This window comes from Bufo gargarizans, chromosome 4, assembly GCF_014858855.1.
Source record: "Bufo gargarizans isolate SCDJY-AF-19 chromosome 4, ASM1485885v1, whole genome shotgun sequence".
In the NCBI taxonomy this organism is placed as follows: domain Eukaryota; kingdom Metazoa; phylum Chordata; class Amphibia; order Anura; family Bufonidae; genus Bufo; species Bufo gargarizans.
Window position 1 is genome coordinate 424,763,470 of NC_058083.1, and position 23,000 is coordinate 424,786,469.

The window sequence follows — 23,000 nt, forward strand, 5'->3', positions numbered from 1 at the left end:
CCAATAATTTGTACTTTCTGCTAACTGAGCATTCCCTAGTTCTAGACTAAACGGAGGATTCCATTTGGGGGTCTAAAATGGCATTGAAATCACAGCATAAGATAAAGATGGTCCCCACTTGATTTTTTCCTAAAGCTAATGTGCCTAGAATTTGGGCAGTATGTATTTACTAAGATTGTTTATTGTGCAGACAATTATTAGATATATATCTACTTTCCGGATCAATTAACTGCAGGACAGTGGTAAGGGATATGGTGGGCTTAAAGGCGACTAAGACACCCGTTTACTTCTTGGAGTACATTGGATAGGGAATAGTGGGGTATTTGCTGTGTGTAATATTTGGTTGGTGCTTTGTGCTAATGTGTGTTTCCTGAATGCAGGCGACATCGGCTTTGAATGCAAACATTTCCTTCCATAGTAGACCATGTTTAAAGGGGTTCTCCAGGAATTAAGAATGAGCTTCTAAGGATTTACAACATTTCTATTAATGTGTTCACGGACATATCTTTTTCCTACTTGGAAATTTGGCAAAAATGGCTGTGATTTCTTGTATATACTCCAAATGAGTTGTATTTCTCTGGGAAAATGATCTGGGACAGGGATGGGAGTCTTTTGTGGATTTACTCAACTGTGGTGATGACAATTGGGTGTCCACTGACTTTGATCCTAATCCCGGTGAGGAGTGAATGCTGTCCTTCAACAGCTGCTTCTTCTCCGTTATCTGTTAATATCTTGAAGATGTAGGGATGGAGAACCTCCCCGATCTCCTGCCCATTGGTAGCATGGATGCTGGTCCTGAGGGATGATTAGGAGTTGCGGGTAGGTATTAAATCGCTGTTTAGAGCTGTAGTGAGGCGGAGCAATAATTTCATGCGGCCATATTGGATAGCGGCCAAAACCATGCACCCCAGTTCTGTGTTTTAGACCCATAACTGACTAAATAAGTGAAGTGTGAACTGAGCCTAATAGTGCATGCCAATTTGCACATCCATATACTGTATGAGACCTGTCATACTGACACACGGTAAGTGTTTCACTACCAGAAAGGACTAGCTATGCGTGTTTGCTTCCAATGCACGGTGATGCATCGGAAAACACTCTCCCTGCAGGCTGGATATAGCTGAGTTAAAGCACTTTGTGATGAATTTAATTCGAAATGAAGCAAACTTTTGAAAATTCTGCGAAGTTCGCTCAAATCTAATAATCACATTACAGCAAAAGATGATAGCAGTTGAGCATAGAGAGCAAATGCGTTAATGGAATGTTATTGTTTGTAAGCAGCCACAAACAAAAGAACAGTATCTGTCTGATATACAACTGCTTAAATCGCAGAGCATGAACTTAAGACATAGCATGAGATGAGAAAGGAGAAAAAAATAAGAGGGAGAGTGTGTATCATGGTTCAGAGCAGACCACTACTATGTATGCAAAATGAAATTGTGCCATAAGAAAGTACAACAATTCCCGCAAAAAACATCCATTCCATTATTCCCCCCCCCCCCTTGGTTTTGACCCATCGCAAGTTGTGTGCAAACTGTTGTGAAGGTTTTCTTTTTTCTCTCCTAGATTTGAAGTTCTGGCTAAGCAGTATAAATCGATGTACCCTTCACTTGACGTCAACATTGAAGGAGAACTTAACAAGCTTAAGGTATTAGTTATATATGTATCAAAATATTTACACATTTTGATCAGAACAGTTTAACCTCTTCAGCACCCAGCCATTTTTCACCTTTAAGGGGTTTTGCCACTTCAACAAATGGCATTTATTATGCAGAGAACGTTTCCATGGTTACAACCACCTTGCAGTCCTGCAGCATGGCCGTGCTTGTACACTATTAGGAAAAAAAAAAAAAAAGTACCATCTTACGTGAGCTCCCATGCTGGCATTTTATCTTGTAGTGTGAAAACGCGACCACCACAGGGGGATTGTAACCATGGAAACGAGCAGTGTATAATGTAGTTGAAAAATTAACCAAGACAGCATAGGAAGCAATATGGATAATCACAGTACATTAGTAACTGCCTTGTATTGGCTTTCTCTACATGATAAATGTATGCGGACAGCACACACAGATAACATAACATTTGTGTGCTTTCTATATTTTTTTGCGGCCCCATAGAAATTAATGGTTCTGCATTTGATCCATAAAAAATGCTAACTGAAAATCTGTTCGTGTGCGTGAGGCCTAAGTGTGTATACATATGTACATAGCTCTGTCACTAATAGTTGACCGGGGGTGGTCTTAAAGGGCTGCCCCACTTCATTTATCATGTAGAGAAAGTTAATACAAACCACTAATGTATTGTTATCCATATTGCTTCCTTTGCTGGCTTGGTTCATTTTTTCCATCACATTATACACTGCTCGTTTCCATGGTTACGACCACCCTGTAATCCATCAGTGGTGCTCGTGCTTGCATGCTATAAGAAAAAATGCCAGCCTCTCTGGTGGCCGAGACTGAGGGAGTTTCCCGTACGGGTCATGTTAGTGGTAATGTTGACATATGGTTTTCCTTTTATTTATTAAAAAAAAAAAATATCCCAAATCAGGGTGGATTTGATTTAAATCAGTTTTTTACATAAAAATTCCTATTTAGACAATTTTTCTGTTGTACTTGGGAAGGAGAAAAATAATCATTACCTTAATAACAATTTAAATAGGATTTATTCAACTGAAACAAACAATAACATTACAGCATGTTATTTGCTTAAACATCCATGTTTATTGCAGTGTTTGCATTTTGCACGCATGCCTGCCTTACCGATAGGTAGAGGAACTTCATTAAAATATTGCCAAACTGGGTCTCTTTTACGGCTTGCTGCCATTATAGTTTTTTTCCTCCAATGAAAGAATGTGATAAACCTCAGGTCGTACACACAAAAAGATCCAAAGACTTGTCTGTCTGTGGCTGTGCAGTACTGTGCTCAGAAAGTTTCACTTTAATTTTGTAGTACTCCTTGTCTGCTTGCCTTTTCCTCCTTACACTTAGTTTCACTTTCTTCTTGTGCAGATCTATTCCACTCCAAACAATCAGAAAAATATTGTTTATATTCTATTCACTGAACTTTAAACTTAGCACTGAAGGGGTTAATTCTGTATTTGTAGGTTTGTAGAAGTTAGGATTAAGATCTTTTTCTCGCCCAGTTTCCTTGGGGGACACAGAAGACCTTGGGTATAGCTCATCTCCATAGGAGGCGTGACACTAAGTGAAAACTGTTAAGCCCCTCCTCCACAGCTATACCCTCAGCCTGGAGAGAGAGACTGCCAGTTTTTTGCTTAGTGTCCAAGGAGGCAAGACACTCCCTGCTCTGCAGGGCTCTTTTCTCCTTTGTTGTTTTTAAAATTTTTGATTTTTACTTTTTCTTTTCTTTTTGTTCCAGAATACGGGACAACAGAGACGCACTAGACCTCTCTGTTTCTCCCGGGGTTGAGCTGCGCCAGTGCCGGTCATCCGCACTGCTGCCTCCCCCACAGAAGGCAAGGTGGACCAGGGCAGCCCAGCTCCCCTGCATCCCGCCAGCGCAAGGGTCGCCCGCACGCCAAGCCCCTCTTCCAGCGTCCTGCCACTACGGTGCCAGTAGCTGAAGGGGCGACCCTGCTGGAACGGACCGAGGGCGAAGACATCTGTGGTGAGAGAGTGGCTTCTCCAGCCCTACGTCCCCTCCCTCCCCGGTCTCCTGCGTGACTGACCCCCCATACTGGTAGCCTATCCGAGAGCGGAGAGGTGCAAGGTTTAGGCATTACCCATTGCTTTACCTAAGACAGTTTTAATATGTTTGTCTCTTATAGCAGAGTGGCTATAGGGTGGCCCTGCTGGACCTAGGGTGGTCCCTGGGGTGCCGCAAGGCGGCAATCTGCTCCCTCTCTCTCCCGCCATAGATCATACCGAAGAGGGGGCGCTTACCGGTGCGCTGCTCAGGACCTGCTGCCGCTCCTGACGGCATGGGTAATCCTGGGCGCAGCCACAATTTAGTCCAGGCTTCGCGGCCTGCTGGCCCGCACCATCCGGTGCTCTTTCCTCGGGCCCCTGACTTTTCCGGGCCGCGGGGTGAGCACCCGCGGTCTGCATTGCATGTGCGCACTATGCTATAACTGGGCCGGCCGACCATCCGTCCGGTTGGCCGGACGCCGCAACTTTGGGCCCAGACATCGCGGCCTACTGGGCCGCACCTCACGCTCCTCTCGGGTCCCTGATTCTCCCGGCTGCCGGGTGGGCTCCCGCAGCCGGCATTGGATAGCGCTGTGTTCCAACGGGTCCCGGCCGGCCGTCGGTGCATTCTCTCATCCATGGCGGGGCGGCCGGCCGGGGCGCTGCATAGTTTGTTTAGCGGCCTGCTGCGCACTTCCGGCGCTCGGGTTGGGCACCCGCGACCGGTACGGGTGCTCCCGCGGCCGGCTTAGGCCCGGCCGATACTTTAAATACTTGCGGCCCCGGTCAGCCGGGCGACGCAAAAATTTAGGCCCCGGCTTCACGGCCTGCTAGGCCGCAACATTCTGGCCTCTGGGGGGGGGGGGGGGGGGGGGGCGGGAACTCTCCAGGCGCGGATCCTTCCCGCCTGGAGGTTCCCCCACCCCCAGGGGTTCGCTGCGCCGCCCCCAGGCCAGATGCCGGTTAACCCTTGGGGTACTGGCCGGCTCCTGAGGGCCTGTACGACCTGTGCCCCTGTATGGTGGCCCCCTTTCTGCCTCAGGGAGGCTGTAATATTAATAAATAAATAATAATGATAATAGAAATAATAATAATAATAAAAAAAAAAAAAAAAAAAAAAATACTATTATTTTGTTTTAAATAACTGGACTTGTGGGCTGCGCAGGATGCGGGAGCCTCATCATTCAGTACTGCTGTCTGTATGCATGCCCCCCTCTCTTAGGCGGTGTGTCGTGTTCCCCGGCCGCGGCGCCTCCCAGGCGGTTTTTTCTTGCCCTCGCCCGGGATTCGGCGCTGGCCAAGTGCATGCAGATTTTTTTCTGACCAGACTTCGTCACCCACTCCAGTTCTGGTGGCTGCAGGTGCATGACCCTCCTTCCTAGGCGGAATACTGCACTCTCCCTGGCTGCGGCCTGGCCTCATGCATGATCCCCCTTTTTCTAGGCGGACTGCTGCACTCTCGCCGGATGCTGTGTTGGCCATATGCACGACCCCCTTCCACAGGCGGGACGCTGCACTCACTGGATTCGCTGCCGGCTTTGTGCATGAACCCTTCCATAAGTGGAATATTGCACTCTTACCGGATACGGTGCTGGCCATGTGCATGAACCCCTTCCATGAGAGGTCTACTGCACTCTCCCCGGATAAGGAGGTGTACTGCACTTTCCCCGGTTACGGTGCCGGCCTTGTGCACGTTCCCCTTCCATGGGCGGAACACTGGATTCGCTGCCGGCCATGTGCATGAAACCTTCCATAGGCGGAATACTGCACTTTCACCGGATACGGTGCCGGCCGTGTGCGTGAACCCCTTTCATAGGTACACTGCACTCTCACTGGATCCGTTGCAGGCCATCTGCATGACCACCCCCCCTTCCGTAGGTGGTGTGCCGCACTCTCACTGGATTCGCTGCCGGCCATGGACATGTCTCCTTTCCTCAGGCGACATACGTGCACTCTCATCCATGGCGGCGCTCTCACTGGATGCGTGGCTGGCCATGTGCATGACCCCCTTTTCTGGGCGGAATACTGCACTCACTGGATGCGTTGCCGGTCAGGAGCCTGCCCTCTAACTTGGGTGGAATGCTGGCACTTCCATTGGATACGGTGCTGGTCTTGTGCTTAACCCCCCATTATTCCATGGGCGGCATTTTGCACGCTCACACGATCCACGGCTGTCCTTGTTTATGCTGTGCTGGACTGGTACACGTCCCCCGTCATTGGAGGAGTGGTGCACTCTCACGACATTCGGTGTTGGGTGGATTTTTTTGCACAATCACTTAATGATAGAATAACCTGTGCATGCCCCCTTTCACTAAAGTGGACCTTCCTGCGTTCTGCTGGATATGTGCGGCCATGGGTATGGCCCCCTTCTGGGCGGAGTATGGTATGTCCTACCTTTCCGGAGTAGGTTCTGGCCTTGGCATCCCCCCCTTTTTTTGGGCAGGCCTCTGCAGTGGTTGCCAGGTACATTTTCCCCCTTTTCTGGGCGGACTGTTTGCGTTCCATCGCATGCCGTGCTAGTCTTGTGCATGACTACCTTTCGGGTTGCACTTTGCACTTCCATTGCTACGGTTGGACTCTGGCTGATTCTTCGCTGAGTGACTATTTTTGCAGTGGGCGGACTTTCTTGTGCGCTCTATCCGTTGTTTGGGCCGTGTATGCCTTCTCCTCCCATTGGTGGGTTGGCCTTCTCACTGCTTACGGGGCTGCTCGTCCGTATGCCCCCCTTTATCCTGAGATGTACTTTTTTCTCTTGGGATATGGTGCTTCCAGCAAGCCTTGCACTATTCTCTAAGGAGCTCATTCGGTCCAACTGTGTGGGCCTGAGGTGGTGTCCAACAAACAGCAGATGAATGCCCAATGTATTCAAGGTACCTACCTTTTTTATCAGTAGACGGGCTCTACTTGTTCGCTACTGCACCTGGCTGGGTGGTACTCATTCCTTTCGTGGCCCTTCCGCCCGGGGTGTGTTCGTGGTCCCTAGATGCGTACCCATTCGTTCTCCCGCGGCATTGTTCCCCTGCGCTAGTGGTCACATGCTCGAGAGTGCTGTTGTCTGCAGCGCCTCTCGAATGCTTCGTTGGCTCGTACAGGACTGCGATTCCCTTGCCTGCTGCAATTTCCTCCTCTTCGGATGCAGTGTGGTATGAGTCCTTCGTCTTGGCGCCTCTGCGCTTCTGTCTGATCTGCTGCCAGGTTCGGGCTGCTATTCTCTGGAAGGTCACCCAACTTCTCTTGGGTGCTCGATTACCCAGGTCCGGAGGACCTCCGCCTTGGGTTCGCCAAGGTATTCGCCTTCTGCGAGGCGGTGGACCGGGCGTCTCTCAGTGTAGCGGGTTCTGCTTTTCAGCTGGCCTATGGCTTCCCTGTTGCCCTCCCCTCCTCCTTTCAGTTGGAGGGTGTTATGCCGGCCTCTGTCTCCGCTGCCTTATCTCGCCGGCTTTGTTTGGCTCCCGCTCGGTACGGATCACTCCGATGTGGCTTCCCGCCGGACTTCAGAGGCTGTTCTTTCACTGTCCTCCCCTCTGGGGAGAGCATGGTTGTTCATGTGGATGGTTCCGGTGTTCCTTTTGGCCTCGTGCTGTCTCCCTGGTTCACACTGGCTGTATTAGCTGTGTGCCTATTTACTGAGTCTACCGCGTGCTGTCCTCCCGCTGAGTGCAGATTGCATGGTCCTGCTGTAGACTTGCCTTCTTGATAACTTGGGGGGACTACCTTTTTCGATCCGGATTGTCCTTTGATCTCCCACACCGGGGCTGTACAACGTGGTTACATCAGCATGGACTTTTGCCTGTCTTCTCCTGGTATCTGGCGGATCCTTTGGGTTTTTTCCATCTGTCCTCTGCTCCCCCACTCGGGTGGATACGGGACAACGTTGTTCGAGGGCCGACGGGGCTAGTTTTGTCGACCCTTCTGCCCGTGTTACTGGTCTGCGCCTGATGACATTGGGTTTTCGCCCGCTTGCCAGGCGACTCCAGCGGGTTCGCTACTGTCCACTCCTGGCTGTGTTTCGTCCAGGATCTGTCGTAAGGCTTGGGGTTTTTTTGTATGGGGTTCTGTGGGGAGCTGTGCATTCCCCACTCTGAATTTCTCTCCCCATGGTTCTGTCGTTTACTTGGGGTGTCTAGTGTCGGCGCTGTTCTTCCTCTTCCAGCGTTCCCGGCCCTCTGGGCCTGCCAAGACCTCCTTCCTCGGAGTGGCTCTTTGGTTCCTCTGTACTGTCCTTCGGTACCGCCCTGGGACTATATACTGAGCTCTCGGCGCTCCAATCTTGTCCTTGGGGCCGTTACAGAGGTTCTCTCTAACCCCTCTGTCCGGTACGGTTGTGTTCTGTATCAGTCGTTTCTCTGACGGGTGCCGGAATGGCCCTTCTTTTGTTACGAGCCTTCTGTCTTTTCCAGGACAGGGCTGTTCTACATCCCGTTTTTCTTCGTTCGTTCCTTCCTTCCTTCCTTCCTTCTGAAGGTGGTGTTTGCCTTTCGCTTCAACACCTCACCTATTTGGACGTTGTTTGGGCCTTGCCGTTTTTTTCCTTGGAGATCTCCGACTCTTGTAGATGTTCGGCCTCTTGGGTTTCCAGGAGGTCTGTGCATAGGGTTGACGGACTCCAGGGTGGTTGTCCTCCGCTTGCTCAGATTGGCTATTGCTGAGGTTCCCGCACCTAGGGCAGGGTTCTGTCTTGGTGTCACCGTTCATTTCACCAGAGCGGTCGGTGCCTCCTGGGCCGGAGGCATTGGGCTTCGGCCATGCATTTGGGCAAGGCGGCCACAGGTCTACCTTGCACGCCTTGACAAGTTCTACAGGGTGCATACTCTGACTTTGGCAGATGCTGCCTGCCCCGCCTGGGTTTGCGGGCGGCGGTTCATTGATGCCTTTCGGGTGCTTCACCTTGGTGCTGTGGTCCCTCCCCCTTTTGGACTGCTTTTGAACGTCCCAAGGTCTTCTGTGTCCCCCAAGGAAACTGGGCGAGAAAACGAGATTTTTGTATAACTTACCAGTAAAATCTCTTTCTCGCTCTTTCCTTGGGGGACACAGCACCCACCCATTCATTGTTTTTCTCTGTACTGTTTCCAAGTTTTTGTTACCCGTTGGGTAGTTGGCTTGTTGGTTCCTTGTTGGACTTTGCCTTTTCTCACTGCTTGGACACGCAACTGGCAGTCTCTCTCTCCAGGCTGAGGGTATAGCTGTGGAGGAGGGGCTTAACAGTTTTCACTTAGTGTCACGCCTCCTATGGAGATGAGCTATACCCAAGGTCTTCTGTGTCCCCCAAGGAAAGAGCGAGAAAGAGATTTTACTGGTAAGTTATACAAAAATCTCGTTTTCTCAACTCTTCATGTTGTTATAAATTCAGTTTTGAGAACTCCAAAATTAAGCAAAGCATCTGTGATAATATCTTGTAGGCAGAGAAACTACCCAGTAATCTGGAAGAGCATGACATTGTGATTAATGGAATTTAACAAAAAATTAAACATGTACAGCCTTATTCTACATAATTTAAAAAAGTAATCTTTATTTCATAATGAAATAACCTTTGGATGGTAATATATTTTCCTCAAAAAGCATTTTATATTAAAAAAAATCCGATTTAAATCCCAAAAATCAGATTTTTTTTTCTTTTTTTTTTATCATTGATTTATTTTTATTTTTTTAATCAAAAATGGCTATAAATATGCTAAAGAACACTTTCTTATTTGTTTAAGGACTATGCTCAGAAAGTAAGACCAATGGTGAAGGATGGTATTTACTTTATACATGAAGCTCTTCATGGCACTCCAAAGAAAATTTTGGTGGAAGGTGCAAATGCAGCTCTCCTGGATATTGACTTTGGTAAGTAGTGTAGTTATCTAGGCTTCTCCAGTCTTCCCACCTTGGTGATGCTCAGGATGCTAGTTGGTACTGTGCAGTGATGCAAGCAGAGCCTATGGGTGCAGGCACACAGTGCAGCTCTGACATGCGTTCAGGATGCAGTTTTCAGTTTAGCAGCATCATTAACCCTTAGTCGTCTTATTTTTAATTTTTTTCCATTCAAGTGCGAGTGCATTTCCTTCACCGTTTTGTTCCCACGGCATCCCATTTGTGGCAAAACTGACCGATGCCCTTCATTGCCTGGGTCAGTACGATTACAGCAATACCCCACATGTATTGTTTTTGTCAAAATAGTGTAAAAATAAATGTGATCTTTGGAAAAAAATAATCACCATATTCTGACCCCAGTAACTTTAATTTAAAAAAAAAAAAATTCTCGTACAATCCATTGGGGGACACAGACCATGGGTATAGCTTAGAGGTATTACTAGGAGGGACACTATGCAAAAACGAAGCTCCTCCTCCTCGGGCTATACCCCCAGACACCTCCAGGAGGACTTCAGTCTTTGCTTAGTGTCTGTCCAAGGAGGTGACGCTTACTCTTCTCCTGTTTGTTATTATTTTTTTCTGTTTTCAGATGGGGACGCAGGTCAGCATTGCGCTTTCCTGGCCCCCGTGGAGTGTCTGCCACCGTCTTTCGACGTGTCCTGGCTACCTCCCATCCCCCCACAGAAGAAAAGTGGATCCAGGCTCAACATGTCAGCTCTGGCATCCCACCAGCTGCTGGGACGCCTGCTGCCTACCCTCCTCCAGAGCACTGTTCTCCTGGATTGGAGTCAGAAGTCTGAAGAGGCGCATCCCTGCTGGTCTGGACATCGAGGGAGCATGCTGAGCAGATAAGTATTGCCCAGTCCCTCCCCCTCCCTCTGTGTCTGTTTGTCTGTGGCTACCTGGGTGAGCTTGAAGAAGGATCCTGAACTGGAGTACTGGCATCTCTTCCCCCTTAAACTGTGGGCTTCAGCGCTTCTCTCGTCGGGCCTTGGCTGCTGCGCTCTCTCAGCGCCCGCCGGCAGGCCGCTCCTCCATGGCCTCGTTAACCCCTGCTGCACCACGTGCTTGTTTAAATCGCGCGCGCGCATATTTTTGCGCGCTTATTTTCGCGCATATTTTTGTGCGCGCGATTATTTTCGCGCATATTTTCGCGTGCGCTTTTTTCGCGCCATAGTGATGCGTTCGGGGGGGGGGGGGGGGGGGCGGAGCCTCGGCATGCCGCTCTGACTCTCCTTACACCGGAGACTCTGTTTGCTCACGGCCGTGCAGCTCCTCATCTCTCTACACCGGAGACTTCTGCTAGCGTTGCCTGGGTGGTAGGAGAACAGCTTGCTCTGCTCCTGATCTTTGCAGCAACTGGTAGGAGATCTTTTACTGTGGGGTTCCATCATGCCAAAGCCTGGGGCACTTAAATCTGCCAAGGCCTCCTCTCAGGCTCTTTTGGGGTCATGCAAGGTGTGCCTTCTGCCTTTTTCTGCCTCTGGCACCTGTGGCTCGTGCCCTGCTCCTGGACAGGATCAGCCTCCTTCTCTTGCTCAGCCCAGTCCTCCCTCTGCCCCTGCGGAACCGGCGGTACCCGCCTGGGCTTCCGCCATGTCTAGTGCGGCAGCGGATCTGGCTCTAGTTGCCAAGGCAGCCATGTCCTTCATGGAGTGTATGGCAGCTACTACTCCAGTGGCGTCCATCTCCTCTCAGTGATTCTCACAGGGGGCGTCTGACGTCTAAGAGGCAGCGTGAGCGGCAGCATTCCTCATCGGATGACTCCGCTTCTCCCCCACGCCTTGAGGCATGCCCGGTTGACTCTCCCTCTCGTGGGGAGCGCAAATCCGAAGGGGAATTGTCCGGATCGGACGAGGCCACGGAGCCGGAACCCCTGCCTAAGCTTTCCACCATGGTATCCGAATTGGTGGAGGCTGTCCGTGACACTTTTAATATCCACGGAGATTCCACTCCCTCCACTAGTCGGGAGTTCTCCCTCTTTCCGCCCAAAAGGCCCGAATCTGCGGTGTTCCCCGTTCATGAGGAATTCACAGCGGTCATATCAAAGGCTTGGGACCGACCCAATTAGAAATTTTCGGTCACCAAGCGCATGGATACGCTTTCCCCTTTCCCCTCTGACTCGGTGGAAAAGTGGACTTCTTCCCCTAAGGTAGATCCTCCGGTGGCCAGGTTGGCCAAGAACACGGCCCTTCCTGTCCTAGACGGTTCCTCCCTGCAGGATGCGGTGGACAGACGCCTGGATTCACTTTCCAAGTCCATCTTCTCTCTGGCGGGCACTTCCCTGCGACCGGCTTTTGCGTCGGCTTGGGTTGCCAGAGCCCTTACGGCGTGGTTGCGGCGCCACCACCAGGATCTGACGGAACAGGGCGCCCCTGCAGACACTTTGGAATTTATTCTCCAAATGTCTCAGGCTTCTAAATATCTCTGTGAGGCTTCAATGGATATCGGTTCCCTATTTGCCCGTATTTCGGCCCTCTCGGTCATTCAGCGTAGAGAGGTTTGGTTGAAGGTGTGGGATGCTGATGCTTCTTCCAAGCGTTCCCTCGCTAACCTTCCCTTTGAAGGATCTAGACTCTTTGGAGCCCAGTTGGACGAATTCATTTCTGCTGCAACGGGGGGCAAGAGTACTCATCTGCCTCAACCCAGATCCAAACGGCCCTTTCGATCTCGGGCTTCAGGGTTCCGGGGTCAGTCCTTTCGTCGCTTCTCCACAGCCAGGACGTCTTCGTCCTCGTCGGCTGGGGGATCCCAGGAATCCCGCAAGAAGCCTTTCTTCAAACCCCAGCCCTCTTGGCGACCACGGGCACAGTCAACCCGTCCCCCTGCTCCCAAGCAGCCCTCCGCATGAAGGGGTGCCCCCACCCCTCGTGGTGGGGGGCCGTTTGCTCTCCTTTCAGCAGGTCTGGAGGGCTCGCGTTCAGGACGACTGGGCTCTGGAGATTGTGACGTCCGGTTACAAATTGGAGTTCGCGTCCAGCCCGCCGGAACGCTTTTTCCCGTCTCGCGTTCCGGGGGATCCAGCCAGGGCCTCGGACCTCCTTTTGGCGGTCTCCTCTCTTCTGGACCGGGGTGTCATTTTTCCCGTTCCCCCGGAGGAACAGGGAACAGGTTTTTACTCAAACCTGTTCGTCGTTCCGAAGAAGGAGGGGTCGGTGCGCCCGATACTGGATCTGAAGCTTCTGAACAAGTTTCTAAGGGTGCGGAAGTTTCGCATGGAGTCCCTTCGCTCCGTTATTGCTTCTCTGCTTCCGGGGGAATTTCTCGCGTCTGTGGACATTCAAGACGCCTACTTACACGTCCCGATTGCGAAGTCTCACCATCGCTTTCTGCGTTTTGCCATCTGGGGTCGTCATTACCAGTTTGTCGCCCTGCCTTTTGGGTTGGCGACCGCCCCTAGCGTTTTCACCAAGGTTTTGGCGCCTCTCATGGCGCTTCTTCGCACCAGGGGCATCTCGTTGTTGCCCTACCTGGACGACATCTTGATAAAAGCCCCGTCTCTTCCACAGGCCGAGGACAGCGTCCGAATTACCGTTCAATCTCTAGAACGGTTCGGGTGGCTGATCAATCTACCAAAATCCTCTCTGCACCCTTCCCAGAGACTCTCCTTCCTGGGGATGATTTTGGACACCTCGAGTTCTCGGGTGTTTCTTCCGGATTCCAAGTCCTCTCAGATTCGGAGGGCGGTGTCGCTCCTTCTACAAGCTCCTCGTCCCACCATTCGGGAGTGCATGCGGGTTCTGGGCCTTATGGTCGCCTCCTTCGAGGCGATTCCGTATGCCCAGTTCCACACTCGACCGTTACAACAGTGGATTCTTGCCCTATGGGACAAGACCTCTCGTGGTCTGGACGCTCCCGTCCGCCTGTCCCGGCACGATCGGTTGTCTCTCCCCTGGTGGCAGGCCTCCCCGAATCTCTCATCAGGGAGGTCCTTCCTTCCGTTCTCCTGGACGATAGTCACCACCGATGCCAGCCTCATCGGTTGGGGAGGCGTTCTCCGGAACCTCACAGTTCAGGGGGTCTGGTCGACGGAGGAATCCCGTCTTCCGATAAACGTTTTGGAACTAAGGGCGATCTTCAACTCCCTCTCCCACTGGACTTCCCTCCTTGCGGCTCGGCCGGTGCGTGTTCAGTCAGACAATGCCACGGCTGTGGCCTACGTCAATCATCAGGGCGGAACGCGCAGTCGGGCAGTGATGCAGGAGGTGGCGAGGATCCTCCTATGGGTGGAGTCTCATGTTCCAGTGTTGTCGGCGGTGTACATTCCGGGCGTCGACAACTGGACGGCAGATTTTCTGAGCCGCACCAAGGTGGATCCGGGAGAGTGGTCCCTACATCCGGAGGTGTTCGAGGACATCTGCCGCCGATGGGGCCGTCCGGACGTGGATTTAATGGCGTCCCGGCTAAACAACAAGGTGCCGGTGTTCCTGGCCCGCGCTCGGGACCCAAGGGTGTGCGGAGTGGATGCGCTGGTGTCTCCTTGGCAGCAATTCGACCTCCTCTATGTCTTCCCTCCACTTCCTCTGTTGCCGAAGGTGCTGCGCAAGATCGAGGCGGAGGGGATACTAACCATTCTTATCGCTCCGGATTGGCCTCGCCGCACCTGGTTCTCCAACGTCGTCCGAATGTTAGCGGACGTTCCGTGGCCTCTTCCCGACAGAGAGGATCTTCTATCTCAGGGACCGCTCTTCCACCACAATTCACGTCAGTTGCGTTTAACGGCGTGGCTATTGAGACCTACATCCTGAGGAAGAGAGGCTTCTCTGATGCAGTGGTGAGAACCATGATCAGAGCTCGAAAGCCGGCTTCTTTGCGGATCTATTATCGCACCTGGAGGGCCTATCTAACCTTTTGTGAGAAGTCGGGTTTTCCGCCGCTTCGTTTCTCTGTTCCGGTGGTGCTGGCCTTTCTACAGTCCGGCGTTGAGGTGGGGCTGTCGCTCAGTTCTTTGAAGGGTCAGGTTTCGGCCTTGGCGGTCTTTTTTCAACGGTCTATTGCCTTTTTGGGGCCGGTGAGAACCTTCCTGCAGGGGGTGGCGCATTCGGTTCCTCCCTTACCCCCCTGGGATCTTAACCTGGTCCTGCGCGCCCTTCAGGATGCGCCTTTTGAGCCTCTGAGGGAGGTCTCCCTAGTCTTCCTCACCTGGAAGGTGGTTTTTCTGGTGGCCATTACCTCCATCAGGAGGGTTTCGGAGCTGGCCGCGCTTTCCTGTCGGGAGCCTTTTCTGGTCTTCCACCAGGATAAGGTGGTGCTACGGCCGGTTCCTTCTTTTTTGCCCAAGGTGGTTTCCCCGTTCCACCTTAACGAGGATCTTGTCCTGCCCTCTTTTTGTCCTTCTCCGGCGAACCCCAAGGAACGTGCTCTCCACTCCCTGGACGTCGTCAGGGCCCTGAAAATGTATCTGGGGGCCACCGCCTCCTTTCGTCGTTCGGACTCCCTCTTTGTGGTTCCCGAGGGGTCTCGTAAGGGTCTGGCGGCTTCCAAGGTTACTGTGGTGCGGTGGATCCGTTCCGCTATTGCTGCGGCCTATCGCGCTCGTGGTCAGGTTCCCCCGTCGCGGATTACCGCTCACTCCACAAGGGCTGTGGGAGCTTCCTGGGCCAGACGCAATCGCGCCTCCGCCTCCCAGTTGTGTAAGGCTGCCACTTGGTCGTCCTTGCATACGTTCACAAAGTTTTATCAGTTGCACTCGCTGGCTTCGGCTGATGCTGTCCTCAGGCGCAGGGTATTGCAGGCCGTGGTGCCCGTTTAACGGTTGGACGTTTTTTCTCCTGGCGGTGTTGGTTTTTCCCACCCCATGGACTGCTTTTGGACGTCCCATGGTCTGTGTCCCCCAATGGAATGTACGAGAAAGGGAGATTTTTGTGAAACTCACCTGTAAAATCTTTTTCTCGTCTTTTCCATTGGGGGACCCAGCTCCCGCCCTCTTTTTTTTGTTTAGTTGGTGTGTTGGTTTCCATTGTGGTTTTTTCAGTTCTCCTTCTCCTACTGCTTTTGCAACGACTGAAGTCCTCCTGGAGGTGTCTGGGGGTATAGCCCGAGGAGGAGGAGCTTCGTTTTTGCATAGTGTCCCTCCTAGTAATACCTCTAAGCTATACCCATGGTCTGTGTCCCCCAATGGAAAAGACAAGAAAAAGATTTTACAGGTGAGTTTCACAAAAATCTCCCTTTTATAGTGATCTACTGAGCTCTGTGGGGGCACATTTTTTTGCGGGACACTGTAGTTTTTATTGATACCATTTTAGAGTATGTGTGACTTTTTTTGATGAAATGTTATTACTTTTTTTTGGGGTAAGAGAAAGTTTGTTTAAACTTATGATTGGCGGGGGTCTGACACCCAGGACCCCCACAGATCAGCATCTTGAGAATGCAGCGGCGCTCAAAGTGAACAGAGTTTAGCCGCGCCCAGACCTGTTGATACTAGTCGTGACATCATTGGGCCTGTGGTAAACAGTGAGAAGACCACGGCACTACTGCCAGCGCCGCTGCCTTCTCTAAACAGCTGATCGGCGCGGGTCCCGGGTGTCTGACCCCCGCCGATCAGATGCTGATGATCTATCCAGAGGAAGTATCATCGGTTTAAACAAACTGCAGAACCCCTTTAAGTAGGAGAGAAGACAGCTGTTTAGCTCACTGTTGTGAAGTAACTTGTCCTGCTGTGTGATTAGGACAGCTTTTGTATTTGCTAATAGGATGGCAGCTATTTTATTTCTCCCAATGATTGCTCAATAATCAATAGAAAAGCCTTTATTGGCTATTACAGCAATCAAACGCTTCCTATAATTGCAGACCAGCTTTTTGCATGTCTCGACAGGTATTTTTTTTTGGCCATTCATCTTTCGCAATGAGCTCCAAATCTTTCAGGTTGAAGGGTCTTCTTGCTATCACCCTGATCTTTAGCTCCCTCCACAGATTCTCAATTGGATTAAAGTCTGGACTCTGGCTGGGCCACTCCAAAACATTAATGTTGTTGTCTGCTAACTATTTCTTCACCACTTTTGCTGTGTGTTTAGGGACATTGTCATGCTGAAATGTCCACTGGTGCCCAAGGCCAAGTTTCTCTGCAGACTGCCTGATGTTGTTGAGAATCCTCATGTATTGCTCTTTTCATGGTGCCGTTTACTGTGATTAGGCTCCCTGGTCCATTGGCTGAAAAACACCCCCAAAGCATTAGGTTCCCACCACCATGTTTGACAGTGGGGATGGTGTTTTTTGGGTTGAAGGCTTCTTTTTTATGCCAAATGAAGGAAACCTCGTTGTGACCAAACAATTCAAATTTTCAATGTTTTATCTGACCATAACGCACAGAATACCAAAGTCTTTTTTGTCCAGATGAGCTTTTGCAAAGGCCAAGCAAGCTTTTGTGTGCCTTATCTGGAGAAGTGGCGTCCTCCTTGGTCTGCATTGTGCAGTGTCCGTTGGATTGTCTGCCTTGATACATTGCCACCAGCAGAGCCCAGATTTTCCACAGTGCGGAACATCTTGTACTTTTTGCTCAAATGTAAATAAAAGCTGAGAAATGTTTTTTTCCTACAATAATGCCTCTTGTACATGGTCTTATCTTTTGGGAGACACCTATGTCATTTCCCGTCAAAAAAATTACTTGCTGTTTGAATAAAAGTAACTTTAAAGGGATACTGATAGGCCCAAAAAGCATATTTAGGGGTATATATGACAGTATAGGTCTTATAAAGGGTATTAGAATCATCTAAGTATCCCCCCTGTCCGCCTCGTAAATACAGTAAAAAGAAGTTTTATAACCTGCTTCCCTGGCATTCAATCTGCCCAAGGGGCGGTGCTTCATATCAATTTGCGCCCAGCCAGCCTCGCCACAACTGCCGTTTGAAGCGCCGCCCAGCTCATCAATATTCACTGAGCTGGGCGGCTACTCTGAAGCGCTGTACTAGTGTCCCCGGCCATCTTCAGCGCATGCGCCCGGCACCCTCACTGGCCGGGATCGCATCGCGCGTCTGCTTTATGCGCATGCGCCGGTTAATTGAAAAATGGCGAGGTTTTTTTTTTCTTTTTTTCTGTTACAGCGTTCAACGCTTTGTAGATTTATTTTTTTCTTCATATTTTATTAGTGTAATATTTTTTTTGGGCCAGCGCTACAGCATAGGAGAAAGACGCCGGCAGGTTCCCCTGGGTGGAGCCTAACTAGGAACATACCGGAGGCTATAACCGGAGAACGGAGTGGCGCCCGGGGATAACAGTAAGTGCAGGGGGATCCCTGGGCGCCGCTCTACACGTCTGTATAGTCAGTTTAGATACTTTTTTCTGGTGACAGGTCCTCTTTAATAAACTTACCGTATTTTTCGCCGTATAAGACGCACCGGCGTATAAGACGCACCTAGGTTTTTGGGGAGGAAAATAAGAAAAAAAATATTTTGAACTAATTGTGGTCTGTGGGTGATGCACGGTTATGGGGATCTGTGGATGACGCACTGTTATGGGGGATCTGTGGATGACACTTATAGGGGATCCTCTCTGGATGGCGCTGTTATGAGGATCTGTGTATGACAGTTATGGGGGGGATCTGTGGATGACACATATATAGCATCTTATGCTATGTGTCATCCACAGATCCCCTCCATAAGTGTGGGGGTCGCATTTGCTTTTATAATGGGGGTGGGGGTCGCATCTGCATTTATAATGACAGCGGGGCCCGTGCAGTGACTGTATTCTACTACACGGGCCCCGCTTACTGTACAATCATATCCCTAATACCGTAGTTAATTGTTGTGTGCACTGCATGTAAAAGCATAATGAGCGATGATGAGCGCTATTACTTACAATTAGAAGCGCTTGCCGTTCGGAGCAGGGAGGAGGGAGGAGGCAGGAGGCAGGCCGGGAGGACGGGCGCTGGCAGTGTGAGTCATCCGTCATGCGCCCACGCCGCCTGCTTCATTCATGAAGCAGGCGGCGCAGGCGCGTGACGTATGACTCACACTGCCAGCGCCCGTCCTCCCGGCCTGCCTCCTGCCTCCTCCCTCCTCCCTGCTCCGAACGGCAAGCGCTTCTAATTGTAAGTAATAGCGCTCATCATCGCTCATTATGCTTTTACATGCAGTGCACACAACAATTAACTACGGTATTAGGGATATGATTGTACAGTAAGCGGGGCCCGTGTAGTAGAATACAGTCACTGCACGGGCCCCGCTGTCATTATAAATGCAGATGCCGCCCCCAGCCCCTCCTCCCTCACAGCTGATATACCCGCCGCACGGCATCGCGGCGGGTGTATCATTGAAAACTAAGCAAAATCGGCTACATTCGCCGTATAAGACGCACTGCTATTTCCCCCCCACTTTTGGGGGGGAAAAAGTGCGTCTTATACGGCGAAAAATACGGTAGGTGTATTCCACCTCTTGAGGTGGAATCTGCTTATGCAACCAAAAGCTCTTTTAGAGGACTCATGGCTGCCCATTCCCTAACCATGAGGGGATGGGGGAGGGGCCTCTCTCGACCACGCGAGAGGCGATGTGGACTTGGCAGCATTATATATTACGCAAATCTCTCTTCCCCTCCTAGTTGCGCTTACCTACATTATTCCGAATCTCAATTGAAGCATGGAAACGCGCAGGTCTATTACGCCTAGATCAGCTATTTGAGAACTCGATATCAAAACTTTGAAGCACTACATCACTCTCGTCAAATACCAAACTCCTGCTTTTACCAGTACCTACAAATTAGACATATGCTAAGAAATCTTCAAATACCTCTGGTTCAATCTCCCAGGCACACCCTTATAAGTAGATCCCTTAGTAGTCAAAGGGGACCCGGAAAAAAACCTCTACTGCATATAAAGTCTTAGGTCCTGCCCTAGAAACTGAATCTGGTTTTATGGTCAAATGGGAGGAGGAATTGGGCTATCATTAGTCGATTGAAGAATGGAGAGGTGCCTTTCATTGGGTGGTGTCCGACTCTAATTGTATTAATCACTGCAAACAAAATCGGAAAATCCAACTTGGATGGTACCTTACGCCAGCGCATATAGCTCATATTGATGCCACTTATAACCCTGGTTGCTGGCGGACATGTGGAGAGAGGGGCATATGTGGTGGCATTTCCCCATTATATCTCCTTTTTGGAAAGAAGTTTTCAGACTTCTATAGAGAATCGTTGGGTTTCCTCTCTCCTCTTCTCAATCACTGGCTATGCTTTCCATCGGAATAGACCTCCTGAATAATCATCTCTGGGTAGTGGCAGGAATATTAATGGCGGCACAACAGCCTATTACTACTTCATGGAAACTACCTTTCACCATATCAAATATCTCGAAACTAATAGCCCTAGTCAACAGATATATGCAACATGAAAGTATATACGCTGGTTTACATCAGGAGCGCACGTTTTGAAGAGATGGGAATTATGGAGTGTGTCACCTTTCGCATCCAATATATACCGCCGCTGGCACTGTAATAATGACTGGCTTTTCTCTTACACATAAATAGAGGAGACTTTGGTGAGTGGTTTTGTCAACACATGACTATTGATTTAATCTTTTATTTTTTTTATACTATAGGGCATATAGTTAATTTTGGCTTTCATGTACGGATCACTGTTTCTGTGTTTCTATTTTCTGTTAATTACTATTGTTTATTACATATGGAAAAAAGGTACAAATGTTTGAGATGTCTGACACTTGTATCTATGCTTTTGTATTAATGACATCATAAGGGTTTATTCCTATGAGTATTTGTACTAGAAAAACCTAATAAAAATCTGAAAGAGATAAATAAATAACATGGCTATCAAATCGCACCTGCTGGCAAGTGCCAGACTAAGCAAGTTGACAACAGAACCAGATTCAGGTGCAAACCTGTTGCAAAGAAACAACTTCAGACAAAGGTCAAACAAACTTAATGAGGAACGGATAAGAGATTTCTGTTGTTGGTAACAGGAATATCTCGACACAGTACTCATCATGGTCGTCAGCGGGGTACATAACGGTCTGATGCTCTCATCATTAATGCTAGGTGCATCAGGTACTATTTCAGCTGGCCATTGGCCACAAGTGTCCTCCTATACGCAGTTTTATCACTGTCCTTACAGTTGCATACTGCGGTGAGTCGTGAGTGTGGCAGTATTTTGTGATGTACTGTGATATTTGGTTCTGCTGGGGCGGTATTTTGTGATGCACTATGGTATTGCAGGCTCAGCCAACTTCTGTTGTTCCTACCTACTTCTGTTGCCCCATCTTCTGTATATTTGGACCCGCCTACAACATTGGGACCTTTTTTTTTTTTTTTTTTTTTTTTCCTTCTCTCTTTTCTTTCCTCCCTTGCCCACTTTGTTTCCAGTCTGCCTCTGATGAGGTCTGAGACTATAGGTACAGATGAATCTGTCTTCTGACTAGATTCAAAGAACAGAAGATGTCAGGATTTTTTATTATTTTTTTCCAAACAATTTTTATTCAGTTTCCAGAATAACACATCAAGAAGCATATGGATAATTTTGACAAGTACAGTTGTCATGAATACAAAAATACACAAGATATCCACAAGAATAAAAAAATGCACAAGATATCCATTTAGCATATTCAAGTTGCGTTAAATCCCTCGACCCCCCCACCCTTAAACCCCTTGTTCAATCTGGTTACAGCTAGCCCTCCATATTCTGGTTTATTTAATGACCTCTTTTCAACACTTCAGATCCCTATTCAACCTTTAAATTCCCTAGTGTTCCTTTTAAGTCCCTAATCAAGTACCATTCTGTAAATTTGAAATTATTCATAAGCATGTGAACTTCCTCTGCCGACAGATACTTGGAAATATAAATATTCCACTTTTCTAAAAAAAAAAAAAAGATGAGGATTTATGGTTTTTATGCCCTTCTGCCTCAAGTTGATCCATCAAAAGAAAGTGTCTCATTTGATTTTGAAATTCTGCTTCGGACGGTATTTGGGGAGACAACCAGTTGCGCAACAAGCACCTTAGAGCCACTAGCAACGCTCCATCCACTAGCCCAGGGATCTTAAGATTTTCTGGGAAAACATGGAATAGAAGTACTCCCGGATCACAGGGCAGAACCAACTTCCAAGTGTCTTTAACCCACGACAAGACCCATTTCCAGAATAATTGGACCTTTGGACATAGCCAAATACTATGATCAAGGATAGCCTTTGGAGCGTCACATTTAGGACATGCGGTCAGTCTGTCTTATCACTTGAGCCCGGGATGTTAAAGGCGTATATAGCTCTGTGGATTAATTTTAACTGCGTCTCCCTCCATCCCTCACACGCAACCGCCTTCCTAATTCGTTTCAGTCCATTCATAATTTTCATTTCGGTCTTCCTCTTAACCTAATAACGCCTTCCAACCCCTACATAATTGACCAAACGTTTTATCGTTCTCTCGATCTCTCAAATACTTATATATTTCTGACAGAGTCACCTACTTCCAGACTGTCCAAGCAGGATATCAAATCTATTTGCGGTATATTCACGGCTAACGTCTCTCAATCTGCTTTTGCTAAAGCGAATGAGCTGATAATACTGAAGTTCATGACCCTTTGGAATCCCAAATTTCTCCTGAAATTCCTGAAAAGTCAGATACCTTGCCTCCTTGTCGTGAAGAGTATGTCTAAACATCCTCACACCCTTATCTTTCCAGATATTAAATAATTTATTTTGGCTACCCGTTACGAAATCAGGATGATTCCAGAGTGGCATAAACTTAGACGCTAGAAAGGACAGGTTATGCAACTTCCTCACCTCCTTCCAAGTAATTATTGTGTCCCTCACTGTCACTGCCGATTTAATGCTTACTGGTAGGGAAGCCAATTTAGTGTGCAAGAGTGCCCCTAAATCCCAACCCTGGACTAATTCCCCTTCGAGTTTAGTGTTAGAGTAATGGGAGGTCTGTGCCAACCAATCCCTGCAATGTCTAAATAGACTTGCTAAGTTATATCTACGTATATCTGGAAAACTCACTCCACCTTTATCTACAGGCGAGAATAATGTTTTTAAGGCCACTCTTGCCCTTTTTTTTGACCACACAAAACGAGAGAAGGCGTCAGGATTTTTTAAATCCTGTATCTCAAACGGCTGACCATTTGAGAAATTGCCAATAAGAGTAAAATACAATCATTAAAAACGACCTCAAAGGTGTACATAGCCTTTGAGAAATGTTTATATTCTGCATAACCTAACATATATTTAATCTTGGGACACTGTGAGAAAGGAAATACATTAATAGAAGGGGTTTCCACCACATGATGTTCAGTTTTAGTATGTTTTTTTTTTTTTTAATGTTTTTTTACACTTTTGTTTTACAGGCACCTATCCGTTTGTGACCTCTTCAAATTGCACAGTTGGAGGAGTTTGTACAGGCCTTGGCATTCCACCTCAAAGCATTGGGGATGTTTATGGAGTGGTCAAAGCATACACTACTCGAGTTGGTATTGGTGCCTTTCCAACTGAGCAAAATAATGTAAGTTGTCAATTGTTCACTATATTTGCATAAACCATTTACAATTTAAACTTGTCAGATTGCT

At 49.0% G+C, this 23,000-nt stretch overlaps 1 protein-coding gene across 1 annotated transcript in view; it reads left to right on the forward strand.

The window, feature by feature from the left end:
- The window catches only part of ADSS2 (adenylosuccinate synthase 2), a 74,297-nt gene that overhangs the window by 36,188 nt on the left and 15,109 nt on the right, over window positions 1-23,000 (forward strand). Inside the window, exons 7-9 of the mRNA XM_044289844.1 lie at window positions 1,567-1,648; window positions 9,350-9,476; window positions 22,782-22,936. Of these exons, the coding sequence (XP_044145779.1) occupies window positions 1,567-1,648; window positions 9,350-9,476; window positions 22,782-22,936 (364 nt within the window). The remainder of the gene's footprint in view (window positions 1-1,566; window positions 1,649-9,349; window positions 9,477-22,781; window positions 22,937-23,000) is intronic.